This window comes from Diplotaxodon limnothrissa, linkage group LG3, assembly GCF_057381915.1.
Source record: "Diplotaxodon limnothrissa isolate DT_005_m linkage group LG3, D_limnothrissa_male_GT1.1, whole genome shotgun sequence".
In the NCBI taxonomy this organism is placed as follows: Eukaryota; Metazoa; Chordata; class Actinopteri; order Cichliformes; family Cichlidae; genus Diplotaxodon; species Diplotaxodon limnothrissa.
In genome coordinates, this window is record NC_140598.1 from 23,797,718 (window position 1) to 23,816,424 (window position 18,707).

At 41.8% G+C, this 18,707-nt stretch overlaps 2 protein-coding genes across 2 annotated transcripts in view; one reads left to right on the forward strand and one right to left on the reverse strand.

Annotated features, from left to right (window-relative positions):
- LOC146635028 (hemicentin-1-like) overlaps positions 1-18,707 on the forward strand; it is a 271,871-nt gene that overhangs the window by 197,953 nt on the left and 55,211 nt on the right. The window contains exon 10 of the mRNA XM_085344351.1: positions 7,060-7,084. Within this exon, the coding sequence (XP_085200477.1) occupies positions 7,060-7,084 (25 nt within the window). The remainder of the gene's footprint in view (positions 1-7,059; positions 7,085-18,707) is intronic.
- LOC146635037 (neural cell adhesion molecule 2-like) overlaps positions 822-18,707 on the reverse strand; it is a 30,626-nt gene continuing 12,740 nt past the window's right edge. Inside the window, exons 4-7 of the mRNA XM_085344764.1 lie at positions 12,534-12,867; positions 9,521-9,853; positions 8,451-8,789; positions 822-853 (exon numbers count right to left, since the gene is read on the reverse strand). Coding sequence (XP_085200890.1) covers positions 822-853; positions 8,451-8,789; positions 9,521-9,853; positions 12,534-12,867 — 1,038 coding nt within the window. The remainder of the gene's footprint in view (positions 854-8,450; positions 8,790-9,520; positions 9,854-12,533; positions 12,868-18,707) is intronic.

The window sequence follows — 18,707 nt, forward strand, 5'->3', positions numbered from 1 at the left end:
CACTGACCAAGTTCTGTATGAACCACACATTCAAACATTTGCAAATATGTGATATCTTGATAAACCGAGCAGATATTTGAACTTTCCACAGCTACATTCTCGCCTGAAAATATGTTAAAAGTTTATTTTGTGACCCAGAAAGAGTAATAAGAGTAATATTAAAAACTTAGTAGCTGCCGACATCGTTGAAAACTGGAATTGGCTGGGCCGCGCTATGAATTCTGGGATATGGTGGGCCACGAAGGACACACCCGACCCATCCTTCAAATTCGGGGAAAAGGAGAAGAGATTTGTCAGCTGCATTCGGAGAAGTCTACGAATTTGGACAGCCTTCGTCACGTCGCTGTGACATAATCGGCCTACAAATGCAGCCTCAAGAGGATGCAGCCCATGAATTTGGACACCCCTATAACAGTTTGTAAAACCTCTTAAGTCTGATGAGATGGATTTACAAACTAAAAAAATGTCAGGCAAAGAGAAGATTTTTTTTATACAAAGTACTTAAGGAGGAAAAAGTCACATGAAGCTAATAAACAATCACACCAACATAAAATAATTAATTTGCCTAACCTAAACCAACACAAAAACACTCACTGATCCTGACATTAGAGCTCACAAAAATTCATGTATGTTTGTAACACGGTTTGACTTTGTGTCAGTAAATCTCATGAACAGCCTGAAGATGAATAAACTGTAGTTCAGAGTCACTGACAGACAGCACAGACACACACTGTTGGTCTGAGTGTGAGCATGATGATCATCAGAGATGTCTGCTGGATGTTCAGGAAAGTTCATTGGTGTCTGTCCTTAGATCGTCTGACTCACAGTTCATTTCTGTCTCCTCCTGTCTGACCTGCAGGTGAGAAACAGGTGTGAGGTGTCAGCTGTCAGTGAAGAACAGAACAGAATCCATCCCCTTTTCCCTCATAGCAAGCAGGTCTGGCCCGGATCTGGTATCAAGCCGGCACTGCTGGCTGACTTCTGGCACGATAAGACGTTTGTCATCCAGATATGGGCCAGGCCTGCCATAGATGGCACTGTCTATGTGATGTCATGCCATATCTGGCTCGATTGTGGTTTGGTTTATGTGGCCCAGGCTCATAGAAAACAGGCCTGGCCGGGATCCAGCATCAAGCTGGCACTTCTGACTGACTGGTGTCATGGCAGAGTGTATGTCAACCAGATGTGCGCCAGGTCTGGCAATGCGACACTATTTATGTTCCTATTTTCCTATTTTAGTTAGAAGACCCAAATGCCATGTTGCAATACTATACCGCAATGGTAGCCAATGTTTCAAGTGCACGTTTGACAGGTTTATGAGTGTACACTTTATCCAAAACCTAGTGAGGGTTTACTCATCTTTGCCAGTGAGTGGATGTAGCTCAGGCGGTAGAGCAGGTCACCTATTGATCGGAAAGTTAGTGGTTCGATCCCTGGCTTCTCCAGTCTGCATGTCATGAGTGCGAGCATATATGAATGTAGTTAGGAAGCACTCAGTTAAGAGAAAGTGTGTGAATGTAGCATGTTGCATAGAGCACTTTGAGTAATCTGGGAGAGTTGAAAAATGCTGTATAAGAATCATTCCATTCACTGTCTGAACAAAGTTTTGTCATGTTGCTTTTGCACTATTATGCACATGTTGTTATTACATGGCTTAATTAAGGTACACATTAGGCTGAATTCTGGGACCAGAGCTGAAAGTGTTCTGGGACAGCACAGGGCCAGCAGTGTGTCTGCAACTGGCCTTGTGCTGGCCCATGTGTGGGTCACCAAAGGGTCGTCATTCTTTGTGGTATGTGGAACATGTGTAAGCACATTGTGTGGCCCAGATTCGGGCCATGCCAATTTTGCTATGTGGATAACAGGTCTAACAGTTCGTTCAGGGTCGGAGGTCATGTTGGTTTCATCCAGCTGATATGCAGATCTGTGAGAGCTCATTAAATAGTGATGGGATTTCCGGCTCTTTTTAGAGAGCCGACTCTTTCGGCTCCCAAACGGCTCTTCAGGTTGTTTTGTTGCTTTAATTAATTTATAATTAACAACAATATAAAATTATGCACAAAGGGGATAACTAATGTAAAAAAAGTTGTTTTATTTATATATGTTTATATATAAATATATACAGTGGCCCCTACAGACAAAGCACGTACAAACTCCAAAACACATTTCTAGCGTTAACTGAACTTCCAAAACAGAGCTACCTAGATCACTTAAATTACACAATTGAAAGCGTGTATTATTTGTGTATTTATACACAAATAATATATTGTTCATTTACCTGTTACTACAACACACCAAATCCGGTCATTGGTACATCCTGGCTTGTGTAGCCACTAGGTAACAAAAGCTCAACACTGCGCCTAGCGTCCTGGAGCACTTCTGTTTGTGTTTTGTACGTGTTTTGAGTTTTTATGTGCTTCTGAGTTTTAATGTGTTTTGGAGTTTTTACGTGCTTCGGGGTTTGTACGTGCTTTGTCTCTAGCAGCCACCGTAAATATACTTTGATTTATTCACTCCACATAAAATGTAATAAATATATCATATAATACAAAAACCAACTATTCACATTTCAACTTTTAACTTTAAATTTTCAGTTTTTTCTTTTTAAACAAATTTAAAGTGAAACAACACAAAACACTGCAAACCACAACACAATTAAACATAATTTATAATATGAAAACAAAAAGATGCATATTCTCTGTCATATGGACCTGCATGAATAAACTTTCTGAATCCTTTATCATCCGCAACTGAAAATAGTTGTGGATGATTACTATACCTTTCTAATGTGATGTTGTTGTCCCTGGCTCTCTTTCTCTCTCTCTCCCTCCCGCTCTGTTCCTGTGCTACTTGAGTGTAACTACTGCCCCTCCCCCCTCTGCCCAGCGCAAAGCACAAGGCTCGCACGTGGAGTGAAGCGGAAAAAAAGTGCGAGAGAAAGGGTGAGAGAAAGAAGAAATAAAAAACCATGGCTCCCAATAAGGAGCCGGCTCGCGTCGTTCACTTCAAAGACCCGGCTCTAAGAGCCGTTTCGTTCACAACCGACACATCACTATCATTAAAACATGCCTGAGACTTTTGGAAGGTCAAATCCTCGAATTTCTGAAAATGTGTTTGTTTATTATGAGGCTGGAACATCTGAACCTTTGATTCAGTGACAACAGCTCTGTCACACCAAACAAACTACACTGTTTACATAATTTACAATGTTTATATATGAAGCACTTCAAATACTAGGATAATAATACTAAAAGTGCAAACTGAAAGAGGATTCTTTTAACACCTCAGTGAGCTCAGTGTGATTGTGTCATTAACCCTGATAATTATTGAATTAATTATCTTTAATTTCCTAATACAGTTGTTACACAGGCAAACTGGGGTTTGTCAGTTTATAGTACAAAGCTCAGCTCGTATGTTCTCAACCATGAATGAATTAATTTTAAAACAAAATTCAGAGGAGATGATGATGTAAGAGAACAACAATTTATCACAGCTGGTCCAGATGTGTCAGGGATCACTGATGATTTCAGCATGAGAGGTTCAAATTTATAATGTGATCAGTCTCCTCCAAAGTTTGTAGAACGATCCAGGCAGTGATTCTGGAATTTGGAAACTGCTTACAGATTAGTAACTCTGCTCAGCTGGTCTCAGGAACATTACAGCAAGAGGGCAGAAACTAGAGCTGGGCGATATAAATTTTTTCATATCACGATATGTTTTTTTCATTTCAGGCGATAACGATATATATCACGATATAAGCCAAATAACTATATTTGTAAGATTTAAATGTGCCGTTGCTCACAAGTAAAATGTGAAATAATCAGCAGCTTGTTTGGATTTAAATATTTATTTCTCATAATAAGTTCAACAGGGTAGATGTACTTAAGGAACATGAGACTTTTTCAGATAAATAAAGGCAAATATTGCAAACTACACAAAAGGCAGCCGCTAAAGCGTTTAAGTTTCAAAATAGAACAAACGAAACAGACTAAATTGTCAATTCCACTTAGAAACAAAATATTAATTCTAAAAATAAATCTTAGTTTGTTTTACAGAAGAACAGACTGTTACGGTCGCTGACCTCTAGTGGCTCTCCCTCTGTAGAGGAGTGTCTTTTCTCCTTTTCTTGTGTTGCAGGTCTGCCTCATGAGCCACAGCTGAGGTGTGTTCGTCAGCCACGGCATATAGTCTGCCATCCTAAACTGCCACACGCCTGCCACTTCCCCCATTTTTGCTGGAGCTGTATTGTTTTGGGCAGCGGGCCTTAGTGTGTATGCGTGTGCGACCTTAAACTCTGTGAAACTTTGGTTTTCTTTCTTTCATTGTAAGCAAAGGTTGTGCGATTGTGTTATTGTGTTAATTAGTTCATTGTTGTGGAAGCAGGTAGGGGTTCTCTGCCATTTTAGTTTCAACTGTTTTCTCCTGTTTTTGGTTAGACAGGGAGCTCAGCCATTGTATCTTGTTTTGGTTAGTGAGTACTTGGTTTGATTTCTAGCTAAAGGGGGTGTTTTGTTTGTTTTGGCCTTGGAGACCCTGAAGAAAAGAGCTTCCCTGTGTTTATTTTTACTGTAGTAGTTTTGGGCAATAAATCATGTTTAATGACATCTATTCTCCAGTAGTTCATGTGTTCTCTTTTACTTTGTGTTACCCCTCACCCCAGTCAACACTTCATTTGTAAGTGGGGCGTAACACAGACAAAATTGACTCACTTTTGTCAATATCAAATAAACTGAGAACTAAAAGGAAGTTCCCAATCTCTCCTTGTTGTATAGCTTAGCTTTTCAAACAGTTTTAACAGTTACTTTAGTCTGACAAAAGCCGAATGACGAATTAGCGCTTCCAGTCAGAGACCGAGGCTACGTCCACATGTACACGGGTATTTTTGAAAACAGAGATTTTCCGTTTTCGTTTTAAAAAATAATCCCGTCCACACATAAAGGCAGAAATGAAGGAAAACGCTGCTATGAACATGCCAAAGCACCAGGTGGCGCTAGATTCCTAACCGTGCAGAAATGTTGGCCAATCAGAAGTCTAGAAGCCTCGGTGGGAAAAAGTAAACAAAGCTGGGGCATAGAAGCAGAACCGAGTCGTATGTGTGGACGGACAGTAACTGTGTGTATATGTAAGCATTTAAACACTGCAGAGAGTAGAATTAACAGTATTGTAGAAATTCATTTCACCGAAACAATAACGTGGCGCAGTGTGACGCATGCACCAGTTTATTGTATTTCCAGACTTGCTTTCGGCACAATTTACAGTGCACGCTACTCTGTTTTTTGTCAGACTTGGAAAAGCCGAAATACCTTCACACTACGGAACTTCTATGGCTCTTCCGTTCGACAATCTCTCCGGCATTGGAACCATCATCTGTTTTCTCTTCGGTAACCTTTGGTCACGCTCTCGGTTGATTTTTCTCTAGTCGGCACACTCATTTCCTCCAATACCCGGGCGGCACGGCGGCTGGCTGCTTCCCAAACAAATACACATGTGCAGCTTGGCACTTGGGCTGTACGTAACAAGTCACGTGATGTGACGCTGCGGCTGTGATTGGTTCGGCTCTGCGCTACTTAATTTAGATTGGCTGTTCTTCTTTCTTTCTTTTTTTTAAGAGGACAAGAGAGATGAGGCCTATCGCAATAGTTTAACTTTTCTATCGAGAAAACGTTATTTCGCAATACATATCGTTATCGTTCTATCGCCCAGCTCTAGCAGAAACACAGCTACAGTATTTTGCCTTGATTTAAACATGGCAGACTGACAGTAGCCGTTCTCTCTCTGTAACAGCAACACCTGAAACATGCAGGGAGGACTGAGTCTGCTCAACTACACATGGTTTAAATTCTAAGGTTAAAGCTATCAGGACATAATGTAAGTAAATTAATTAATAAAAAATGAGCTCAGTGTGGAGCCTCACACTCTCACAGATGAGGATGGTTAACACCGATTCCAGAGCGAGCAAGACTGTGCTAAAGAAAACTGATGGAGGCCATCTAAGTGGCTGGATGCTTGACTTCAAGCAGTCAGTGATACGGCCCTAGCAGGACCTCCTGAAACTACTATTGTGTGGGTGTGGTGTTCTCTCTTTGCCTCCTACTCTCTTGCTCCGCCCCTCTGTCTCTCTCTCTCTCTTCTCTCTCCCCAGGACACAGCTGCTGCTCATTGGCCTCATTTACCACCTGGGCCCAGTCAGCAATCACCTCTCTGAGGTCATATAAGCTGGGGATGAACTGGATGACAGAGGGTGGTTTTCTCTGGTGTCGCCACTTTGTGTTCTAGGTGTGTGATTGTTCTGCCTGAGTTGTGGAAGCAGTAAAGCTAGCTGCTGCTAGTGACAGGGTGAGATTGTGGGCCCCTGGAAGTATCTCCTCGTGGTGTGGAGTTTTTGTTTGGTTGTTGTGTTTTTTGTTGTTGCGACCTTTTTCCTAGTGTTATTGGTAAAACGGCGTCTTTATGTTAAGTTTATCTATAATAAAAACTACTTTATTTACTAAACACCTCTGTCTGTTCTCCTTTCATTCTGTTCTGGACCCATTTGTTACCAGTCCGCACACACCCCCTTGACCTTCATCGTTGGGACTGTTGCGGGAATTGCCGTCTTGTGTGTGGCTGGGTGCAGTAAGGAGTGTATGTGATGTGTGTGTGAGCATGCGCGTGAAGGAAACGTGGGGAGCGGAAGAGAAAAAAAGAGAGAGTGTGTCATGGGTAGAGAGGGCGACCGGGAGCAACGTTCTAACGGGCTACAGGCTATGCAGTGTGTTTTCGAAGTGTGCAGTACTGTTATTAAAGTCTCATCTCTTCAGTACTCTCCGGTGTCCCGGCTGATTTCTGTCTGCCTCACTACTCCACAAAAGTGAAGGGAGTTAACCCCAAAGGAGGACAAACTTCGGCCCTGGAGGAAGCATCTCCCCTCACGTCTCCCGACCACGGTCAGGGGACTGACGGCGAGGAATGGTTAACAGGACGTAACAGTCAGTCAGACAGTTAATCCTTCAACACTTGTCTGCATTTATACTGATTGATGCACTTTGTATTTGTTGTGTATTGTGTACATATAAAGAGTTATTAGGATAGGTGGGACAGAGCTGTGATCATTTACCAGATCACAGGTACAGCCGTGTTTTAGCCTCATGCTAAAGAAAAACATTTTCAAACTAGTGATGATTTTACTTTTCAAAAATAATGTATTTTAATGAGCTCTCGCAGATCTTCAGTCTTCGTTTTTCTGCTGATTGAGCCAAAGATGACGGCTGACTTCACATGGGTTGTTAAAAAACCCTGCGAGTTAACTGGTAATTTTAGTATGTTAAAAAAAAAGATTTAAAATTCGGTCCCTAAATATAAATCATCACATCAGACAGTGTGTCCTCCATCGCTGTTGAAATAGTGGAAACGCAGGTTTGTTGGGTTTTCTTTTGGTTTGGCGGCCATGTTTCAAAACAATATGGAGGCTGCAGTTTTGGTCGATTGCGTTTCTTGTTTTTAAATGAAAACAGAAAAATCCACCAGTACAGTACACTATATGCCAAACATCATAAAGTCTGATACACTGAAAACAATGTTTCAGGGGTGACAACAATCAAGCATCTATAAAATTGATTATTTAAGTTTTTACACTGTATAAATATCTCAGACATTTTCACTGGTTAAAATTCAGTAAAATTACATTTGTAGAACATTTGATGGTTTCCTGGTGTAGAGTTACTTTTAATATTCAGTGCAGTTATTGTGCTTAATCGTTTTCTTTTTCTTTATCCTATGTTTGATGCTCAGAGTCTCTGTAAGTCATCAGTGTCGATAAATGAGGAAAGAAACCCCAGGAAGTGCTGAGAGGATGGTACCACGTGTACCTTATCATGAGGGAATTCTGTTTTCTATGTTTTATTTTTAGATTGTTTATCTTAGTTTTGAGTTGTTCTGGATTCGATTAGTTAAACCGGTTGCCACACACCAGGTAACCAGTGCATCACTTAAACGTTCAGCCACATGCTAATATTTTCAGGAACAAGAAAATATTAACTTTCAAACAAAGTCAAATCCATAATTAATTATCTCTGAATGGTTTTGTGGTTGCCTTTGACTTTCATCAGGTGCAAAAAATTTGAATTTAAATGTGATCAGATGAAGTGTGAGGTTGTGAGAAAGTCTCTGACTGCATTCATAGATGTGTCCTTTCAGCTGGGTTAGGGTCTTTAACATTGAGTTTCCCCACACATGTTTACAGACGAGTTAGAGAGCAAGAGAAGAAGAGACGGATTCATAAATGTCTTTGTTTCTGCTCTAACCAAACAATGCTGCTCTACAACTCTAGACTACCAGCCACAAAGACAACAGCTGGAGAAACATCTGTCTACCTCTGACATCCACCAGCTCATCCATACAACAAACACACATCAACAACCAGGAAGCAGCTTCACCTCTGATCACACACACACTCAACTCTACTCACTCACCTGGAGGATCAACAACACTCAGGTAGATGATGCTGATGAGTTTCCATGAGTCTGTTTCTGCCATGAAAACACCACACTTGTATGTTTCAGTGTCATTAACCATCACATCCTTCAGAATCAAAGACACGTCTCCATCCTTCATCTGTCTGTCCCTCAGATCCACACGGTTCTTAAAAGATGGATGCTGGTCATCTGGAACAAACTGATGATCTCGGTACAAAAGCAAATATTCTTTCTTCAGGTCATCTCTGTTCCAGTGCACAGCTAAGATGTTGTTGTGTGGAGCTCGACATGTCAGAGTGACGTCCTGTCCAGACTCAGCTGTGATGTTTTTCTGGTCTGAAAGAGGAAACAACACAGAGCAGAGAGGTTAAAGGTCAAAGCACAATTATGACCAGAATGATTGACTTTAAATATTTTGTTTATTTCCTTTGACATTTGAGTTTTTAGTCATGTTGGATTTAATGAACCTCTGAACATCCAGCAGGTCACCAGTGACCCACTGAGGGGGAATTTTAGCCTCAGGCTAAACATGCAAAGTGTCAGAAACTACAAGATGTTAGCTTCCACAGAACAACAACATGTGCTGATAATAAGTGAACATAATGTGTGAGAGAAAGCAGCCTCTCATTATAAGACACTGTGAGTCTCTGCATGCTGCCTTTATGGAGCTACAGCTGTTTGTATACACTGAACAAAAAGCTTTGTAGCTGCATCCTGACTCCTGACACTACAACACATCACACTGACACACACATTACACTTCTTTGTCTCTGTCACAGCTGGATTACAGATGTTAAGTGTCCACCCAGCCTCATGTCTCCTTCACACAGATAGTGGAAACTGTGTTTGGTTTCTAACTGGTATACCTGACCTGCTTAATGTGATCTGCTCTAACTTTACCCAAACAATGCTGCTCTACAACTCTAGACTACCAGCCACAAAGACAACAGCTGGAGAAACATCTGTCTACCTCTGACATCCACCAGCTCATCCATACAACAAACACACATCAACAACCAGGAAACAGCTTCACCTCTGATCACACACACTCAACTCTACTCGCTGACCTGGAGAAACCCTGAGGTAGATGATGCTGATGAGTTTCCATGAGTGAGTTTCTTCCATGAAGCCATAACACTCGTATGTTTCAGCGTCATTAATCGTCAAATCCTTCAGAATCAAAGACACGTCTCCATCCTTCATCTGTCTGTCCTGCAGATCCACCCGGTTCTTAAAAGATGGATGCTGGTTGTCTGGATCGAAACGACCATGCTGGTACAAAAACACGTTCTCTTGCAACAGGTCATCTCTGCTCCAATACACACGTCTGATGTTGTTGTTTGGAGCTCGACATGTCAGAGTGACGTCCTGTCCAGACTCAGCTGTGATGAGTCTCCGCTCTGAAAGAGGAAACAACACAGAGCAGAGAGGTTAAAGGTCAAAGTACAATTATGATCAGAATGATTGACTTTAAATATTTTGTTTATTTCCTTTGACATTTGAGTTTTTAGTCATGTTGGATTTAATGAACCTCTGAACATCCAGCAGGTCACCAGTGACCCACTGAGGGGGAATTTTAGCCTCATGCTAAACATGCAAAGTGTCAGAAACTACAAGATGTTAGCTTCCACAGAACAACAACATGTGCTGATAATAAGTGAACATAATGTGTGAGAGAAAGCAGCCTCTCATTATAAGACACTGTGAGTCTCTGCATGCTGCCTTTATGGAGCTACAGCTGTTTGTATACACTGAACAAAAAGCTTTGTAGCTGCATCCTGACTCCTGACACTACAACACATCACACTGACACACACATTACACTTTGTCTCTGTCACAGCTGGATTACAGATGTTAAGTGTCCACCCAGGTTCATGCCTCCTTAACACACACAGTGGAAACTGTGTTTGCTTTCTAACAGGTATACCTGACCTGCTTAATGTGACAAACACAACAATGGCGTCAAAAACAAAGCTGAAAATTAAAATCTTATTTTAAAGTTGAGTTCAAACCTGAGTCTAACTTTGATCAGATGAAGTGTGAGGTTGTGTGAAAGTCTCTGACTGCATTCATAGATGTGTCCTTTCAGCTGCTCGCTCTGATCCAACCTTTGGTCTACTAGAACTCCCAGAGAGCAGCCATTTGGCTTTTCTACCTTTAAAACCCAGAGAGCAGCCAAATGGCTTTTAGCTAAGCTTTAGCTTCAGCCAAGTGGAAGCTAAATTGGCTAGTCATTCATATGTATATTAGGTTGTTAAAAAGGAATGCAGGAGGGAGGGGAGTGGGGGTGTGTGGATGAGGGGGTGCTGGAGCTGCTAAAAGCTGTGAACTTCCTTTTGTGTTTCATCTTGATGCATTCTCAATCATCCAGGGAAATAAATCTCCAAAAGTCACCAACTTGGAGTGTTTCAGTTTGCCATCTTAGGGAGAAATCAACACACATGGGTGTATGTCCTTTGTTGCTGAGATTTATTGATAAAACAGTACAAAAAAACCAACCATTTGTATACATTTCAACATTTTCAGCAATCACTCACAATCCTGGCACTGCCATGGTATCTGTAGTCTGCATTTGCCACATGTGTATCTGTTGCAGTGAACACATTGCACAGTGGCATGATTGTTCTTGCAATTGTGTTTGACCTGACACGTGGCTCTTTTTCCAGGGCTCGTTGTGGAGGGTTGTGTGCAAAGCAACTGTTCTTTTCTTGCCTTCTTCGCAGCTACATGAGAGTGAGCCAACTCCCTTGCAAGCTCCACCAGGAAGTCCAGGAAGTTATAAAACACGGCAACTGGCCAGCGCCGTGTTTTATAACATGATTGACATGGCAGCACTGAATGCACATGTGCTGTTTCAAGCATGCACCGGGACGAAGGAAAGACGGGTGGACTTTGTTGTTTGCTATCTCCTCTGTTTGTTTGTTTTTTTTTCTCCATACAGGTGACCCAGGAGTTTGTTTTTTTTGTTGTTTGTTTTTTTTTCTCTCTTCCCCCCCTTCTCACCGTCTCTTCTCCCCTTTGGTTTTCTTTCTTTCTCTCCCCCTCTTTCTTTCATTCTTTCCCCCTGTCCTATTAAAAAAAAAAAAAAAGATGACAAAGGATGAACTGAAGCTCCGCCATCACGTGATGTCACATGCTGCTGTTTCTGATGTCACTTTAAAAAAAAACAAAAAAAAACCAAAAAACTGAGCAGTGGTTTCACTGAAGTAACGGTGGCCTCCATTATTGGGTTTGGCCTGCCTGGTTATTGCCAATAGCAGCGTTGCTGTCTTTTTCTGTTGAAGCCTTATAGTTGTTTTCTTTGTTGAAGTGGTCACTATCTCTTTGGGTTGACCTGTCTGATTTATCATTAAAGCAGCGGTGCTGTCTCTTTCTGTTGTTACTATTTATATGATTATTGAGTTAATTGATTACAATAAAGATTTATTTTGTGTTAAATACCTCTGCCTGGCATTCGTTTCATTTCAACCCGGATCCAACTCTTACTGTCAACCCCACCCTCTTCGCCTAGCTTTCATGTGGGGACGTAACAGAGACGTTTGCTACGTTGGACTGTAGGACCATCAGAAATGTGTGCAGTAACAAAACAGGCAGCACTGAAAGCAGCTCTAAGTGTTTGTGTTGTTCAATGATTTGTGCACAACAACAACAATGGGACCTCTCTCATCCATCAGTCACCATGTGGACATTTTTCTGACACACTTTGAAGCTGATGGACGTTTTGTGTCTGCACTAAGTACGTTTTCAGCAGCTATGGCACCGGCAGGATTCACTTTCACAGACTCACAACCACCAGCTTCACCCCTCCCCCTCCAGCTGTAGGCTTTAACATTGAGTTTCCCCACACATGTTTACAGACGAGTTAGAGAGCAAGAGAAGAAGAGACGGATTCATAAATGTCTTTGTTTCTGCTCTAACCAAACAATGCTGCTCTACAGACTACCAGCCACAAAGACAACAGCTGGAGAAACATCTGTCTACCTCTGACATCCACCAGCTCATCCATACAACAAACAAACATCAACAACCAGGAAGCAGCTTCACCTCTGATCACACACACACTCAACTCTACTCACTCACCTGGAGGATCAACAACAGTCAGGGAGATGGAGCTGATGAGTTTCCATGAGTTTGTTTCTGCCATGAAGCCATAACACTCGTATGTTTCAGTGTCATTAATCATCACATCCTTCAGAATCAAAGACACGTCTCCATCCTTCATCTGTCTGTCCCTCAGATCCACCCGGTTCTTAAAAGATGGATGCTGGTTGTCTGGAACAAAGTGATGATCTCGGTACAAAAGCAAATATTCTTTCTTCAGGTCAGCTCTCTTCCAGTGCACAGCTAAGATGTTGTTGTTTGGAGCTCGACATGTCAGAGTGACGTCCTGTCCAGAATCAGCTGTGATGGTTTTCTGGACTGAAAGAGGAAACAACACAGAGCAGAGAGGTTAAAGGTCAAAGCACAATTATGACCAGAATGATTGACTTTAAATATTTTGTTTATTTCCTTTGACATTTGAGTTTTTAGTCATGTTGGATTTAATGAACCTCTGAACATCCAGCAGGTCACCAGTGACCCACTGAGGGGGAATTTTAGCCTCATGCTAAACATGCAAAGTGTCAGAAACTACAAGATGTTAGCTTCCACAGAACAACAACATGTGCTGATAATAAGTGAACATAATGTGTGAGAGAAAGCAGCCTCTCATTATAAGACACTGTGAGTCTCTGCATGCTGCCTTTATGGAGCTACAGCTGTTTGTATACACTGAACAAAAAGCTTTGTAGCTGCATCCTGACTCCTGACACTACAACACATCACACTGACACACACATTACACTTCTTTGTCTCTCTCACAGCTGGATTACAGATGTTAAGTGTCCACCCAGCCTCGTGTCTCCTTCACACACACAGTGGAAACTGTGTTTGGTTTCTAACTGGTATACCTGACCTGCTTAATGTGACAAACACAACAATGGCGTCAAAAACAAAGTTGAAAATTTTAATCAGACTTTTAAAGTCAGATTTAATTGGGTGTCCAAATCCATGGGCTGCATCTTCATGAGGACCTGGCCTTCCTGGTCTACGTGGGCTAGGTCCTCAGGAGGCCTGGTACACCGAAGGGAGCGTCTGTGAAATTGGACGTTCTTGCCTTCTAGTTTTGTGTCACCAGATGTCTCAGTGGAGTTTAATAAACCCAGCCGTGTGCTCCATGCTATTTAAGATATAACAGGATACCGGCATAAATTCTCGATCATCTCACACTTCTGTTTAATCAGTTTTCTGTTGGACATTTATTCAGCTGTGTGAAAACTTTAGAACTTTAATCTCAGCCAAGCCAATTTACTGAGGAACAAATAAAATACCGAAAAAAGTAAAAAAAACAAACAAACCATTTTTAAGTTATCTAAGTGACTTATACATCGTGTTTACACTTCCGATGCCCCTTGCGTGTGACAGCCTATTACAGCAGCTCTGGTCATTCTCAGTTTCTTTCTCCTCTTTCGATTCAATTTATTTATATAGCGCCAAATCACAACATAAGTCGCCTCAAGGTGCTTCATAGATACAGAGAAAAACCCAACAATCATATGACCCCCTATGAGCAAGCACTTTGGCAACAGTGGGAAGGAAAAACTCCCTCCAGCAGAACCAGGCTCAGGGAGGGGCAGCCATCTGTTGCGACCGGTTGGGGTGAGAGAAGGAAGACAGGATAAAGACATGCTGTGGAAGAGAGACAGAGGTTAATAACAGATATGAGTCAGTGCAGAGAGGTCTGTTAATACATAGTGAGTGAGAAAGGTGACTGTAAAGGAAAATCTCAATGCATCATGGGAATCCCCCGCCAGCCTATGTCTATTGCAGCATAACAAAGGGAGGATTCAGGGTCACCTGGTCCAGCCCTAACTATATGCTTTAGCAAAAAGGAAAGTTTTAAGCCTAATCTTAAAAGTAGAGATAGTGTCTGTCTCCTGAATCCAAACTGGAAGCTGGTTCCACAGAAGAGGGGCCTGAAAACTGAAGGCTCTGCCTCCCATTCTACTTTTAAATACTCTAGGAACAACAAGTAGGCCTGCAGAGCAAGAGCGAAGCGCTCTAATAGGGTGATATGGTACTACAAGGTCATTAAGATAAGATGGGGCCTGATTATTAAGACCTTGTATGTGAGGAGCAGGATTTTGAATTCAATTCTGGATTTAACAGGAAGCCAATGAAGGGAAGCCAAAACAGGAGAAACCTGCTCTCTCTTTCTAGTCCCTGTCAGGACTCTTGCTGCAGTATTTGGATTAGCTGAAGGCTTTTCAGTGAGTTTTTAGGACATCCTGTTAATAATGAATTACAGTAGTCCAGCCTTGAAGTAATAAATGCATGAACTAGTTTTTCAGCGTCACTCTGAGACAAGATATTTCTAATTTTAGAGATGTTGCGCAAATGGAAGAAAGCAGTCTTACATATTTGTTTAATATGTGCGTTGAAGGACATGTCCTGGTCAAAAATGACTCCAAGGTTCCTCACCGCGTTACTGGAGGCCAAGGTAATGCCATCCAGAGTAAGAATCTGGTTAGACACCATATTTCTAAGCTTTTCAGGGCCGAGTACAATAACCTCAGTTTTATCTGAATTAAGAAGCAGAAAGTTAGCGGCCATCCTGGTCTTTATGTCTTTAAGACATTCCTGCAGTTTAAGTAATTGGTGTGTGTTATCTGGCTTCATGGACAGATAGAGCTGGGTGTCATCAGCATAGCAGTGAAAATGTATGCTATGTCTTCTAATGATGCTGCCTAAGGGAAGCATGTATAATGTAAACAGAATTGGTCCTAGCACTGAACCCTGTGGAACTCCATAATTAACCTCAGTGTGTGAAGAGGACTCTCCATTTACATGCACAAATTGGAGTCTATTAGATAGATATGATACAAACCACTGCAGTGCAGTACCTGTAATACCTACAGCATGTTCTAATCGCTCTAATAGGATATTATGGTCGACAGTGTGATATTATTCTGTTATTATATGTTACCTTATATATGTAATCAAAGTAGTTGAATTAGAATACTGCTGTAGATCATATTATACCCTTTAAAATAGAGTGTGTGATCTGTATGTAGTTTAGTTCTCATTATACTTTTGAGTTAACAGAACATATTCACATATTAGTTCATTAGATAAATGTGCATCACTCTGTATCCTTGATCTGCTGGGAATGTGTTACACTGTTTTCTTGACATGCTTAATTGTTGAATCATGAAGAGAAGGTTGTAAGCAGGAGACTCTGTGTCTAAAGACAGGGGAGATAGACAGACCACATTCCACACCCCCACCTTACAGAAAGCAGAGAAACAACTGCCGAGGTCATAACTTAGGCGCTGTAACAGAGAAAAAATGTGATGTTTTGGCTTTTACGACTAGCTGGGGGCCACTAGAGACTATAAAAAGCTGAGCAACCCGTCACCATTTTGAGACATGCTGTCGAACCTCTGCAAGCATCTCTCCCGTCCGGACGTTCTAATGCTCTTATTGTTGAATTGTATGCAAATAAATGATTGTTGATTGAGCATTTATACACCGAGTATTGTCCCTCCTTCAGCCCAAAGATTCAAAGAACTGCGTGTTTTCAACAACTTGGTGCCGTGACCCGGATCTTTGGTGTGCTGAGGAGGTGTAGATTTGACCTTTGGTGAGATCGTGAGGCGAGGTGAACAGAGGACCGGTCCAAAAATAAAAAGGTAAGCACAGCCTGTTGTATTATAAATACCAAATGTGCATATTGGGCTTTCCAAATTAATCTGTTCGCTGAGTCACATGTATTTTCACAGTAAATTTGTCGGTGTCTGGTTTTTGGCGCAAGATACTAACAACATAAGTTGAGGCTGAATTCCAGGGTGTTAAATAAACTGCTTCTACCGAGATACTAATAACATACTACGTTGGTCTAGATTGCAGTAATCTGCTTCTACCGAGATACTAATAACACACTACGTTGGTCTAGATTGCAGTAATCTGCCTCTACCGAGATACTAATAACATACTACGTTGGACTAGAGTGCAGCCACTTTACCTTCCACATTTAATTTTGTCTAATACTGGCTTCTGTAGCAATAATACGTTAGAATTTCTTCTGAAGACGCGGCCATTAGTTCAGTACATTGAAGTTGAGGTTTGTTTATTTTGTTTATGGTGTCAGTGACGTCCTGGCTTTTGCCGGCTATGAAATAGAAGTTGATTTAAGGATAAGCAGATACTGGCTTCACGGTGCAGTTGGACGCTGGCAACGCGAGAGCGAAACACGTCCGTAGGTTTGGTTTATGATACGGCGTGTTCCGGTGGTGCGGCCGTGAAGTGCAGTAGTGGTTGGTGCTAATTTTAGTACATTTGATAGAGGTTTTGACGGTGGTTTGTGGCGTCAGTCGAGTATAAAGGGCTGCGGCCATAATACAAAGTAAAAATTTAAGTAAATAGCAACACCTGGTTTATGATGTCAGGTATAACTTCGGGGATGCAAGCATCACTTTTATGATGCGACTTTGCCCCGTGGTGGCGGTCATAATCGCAGAGAAAAGGGTATTTTGGTCTATGGTGCAGTGTGCTTTAAGAAGATCTAATAGTTGAGCTCAGAGGTTTCTGTGTAAAATTCCCGCTGAGGAAGAGTGTTGTGTGTGAGTGTCAAAGCGCGCTCTGGGTGAGAGAGTGTGTGTGAAGCTGCGAGGCGCGCTCTGGGTGCTGTCTTGTGGGTGAAGCGCGCACTGAGTGAGAGTGTGAGTGAGGCGCGCTCTGAGTGTGTTTTTGTGTGGAGGGTGAAGCGTGAACACAGTGACAGTGACGGTTAATGTGTTTGATTAGGAGGACATTAGAGCAAATACACATTTTAGGATCAAAGGTTGATGCCTAGTGTACCTGTGGAACTTTGCCCTAGGAGTGGCGACCCTCCTGTCCGTGGACGCGTGGCCAGGACCGGCGTTGTCCGGGTGCCGAGGTGGTGACTTGGGGAGGTGAGGGCCCCCGCATAGCTACGGAAATAACACTGGAACGGCCGTGTAATCACGGGTTCACATTTATTTCCGGACTAGAACAAGACACATTTTGCGAACAAACGTTGAGTCTAGATTAGTAAAGAAATATAAAAAGGTTGAATTCCTCGTTTCAGTGGTTGAAATTGTTGTGTGCCTGTCCCCTGACGAGTGTGAAATTAAAATAAAGAGGGAATTTGGAGCCACATAGAGATAGACGGGCATAATTGGGTGTATTACTCTGTGGTGTAATAAAAATAAAAAGGAGAGATAGTAAGAGGTGTGCAGTGGAGAATTATGGAGGAGTAGAGAGAGGAATGTGTTGGGAGACTGGCGTACAGTTTACGCTGTCAAGGTAGGCGTGTGGCCTGCTTATCTGTTTAACATGTGATGAAAATGAAATTAAATAAATCTCTTAGTGTGTTAATACAGGAAGCTGCGGACCTGGACCAACTGCCCCCACAAGCACAGCGGCCGAAGCAAAATTATAGGTAATGGGAACCACACCCAGCACGAATCAGCAGCTGTGAAACAGACAGCAGCGAGGAGAGAATTAGAGGAGAAATTAAGAGAAGTTTTAACACATAAAATTGGGGCCAACGGACTTGTGGAGGTTGGGAAGGCGTCCGGAGCATCACAACAAAAAGGTGAAACAAAAACACACACAAGCAGAGAAATCTGAGAGAAAGGCTCCTTTTAAGGTAACGCCTAGTTTGAGAAAAGATCAAATTAACCTGCTTTTATACAGATGCACATACACGCAATGAAGAAACAGCTTACACTCATGAACACGTGAAGATTTTCCAGCAAGGTTAAAGACAAATTAACATACTTAAATGATGAAGTCTATACATTACTGACAAAGAAACCCTCTGGGTTGCAGGACAACAATTTAACTAAAAAAAAAAAAAAAAAGGAACACTGGTCTAACCAACCAGGCAAGACACAACAAATTTAGTGGTTAAAAGATTCAAATTGTGACATGTTTTCTGTTGATTGATTAATAAAAGTGATTACTGAAGGAAAGAAAGTTCCTTTTTTGGGCTTTTAAACATGATTTTAAGAATTTTAACATATACCGGTGTTGTCCTGTCAACTTGGTGGGTTAGGAGTTGATTATATCGGGAGACAAAAAACAAAAAAAGGGGGAGAGAAGGCTGACACAGGGCCTGGCCCCGTTGCCTCCCCTCTGAATAACACAGCCAACACAACATCATTTTCCTGTTCGTTTGTTTTTGTTTGT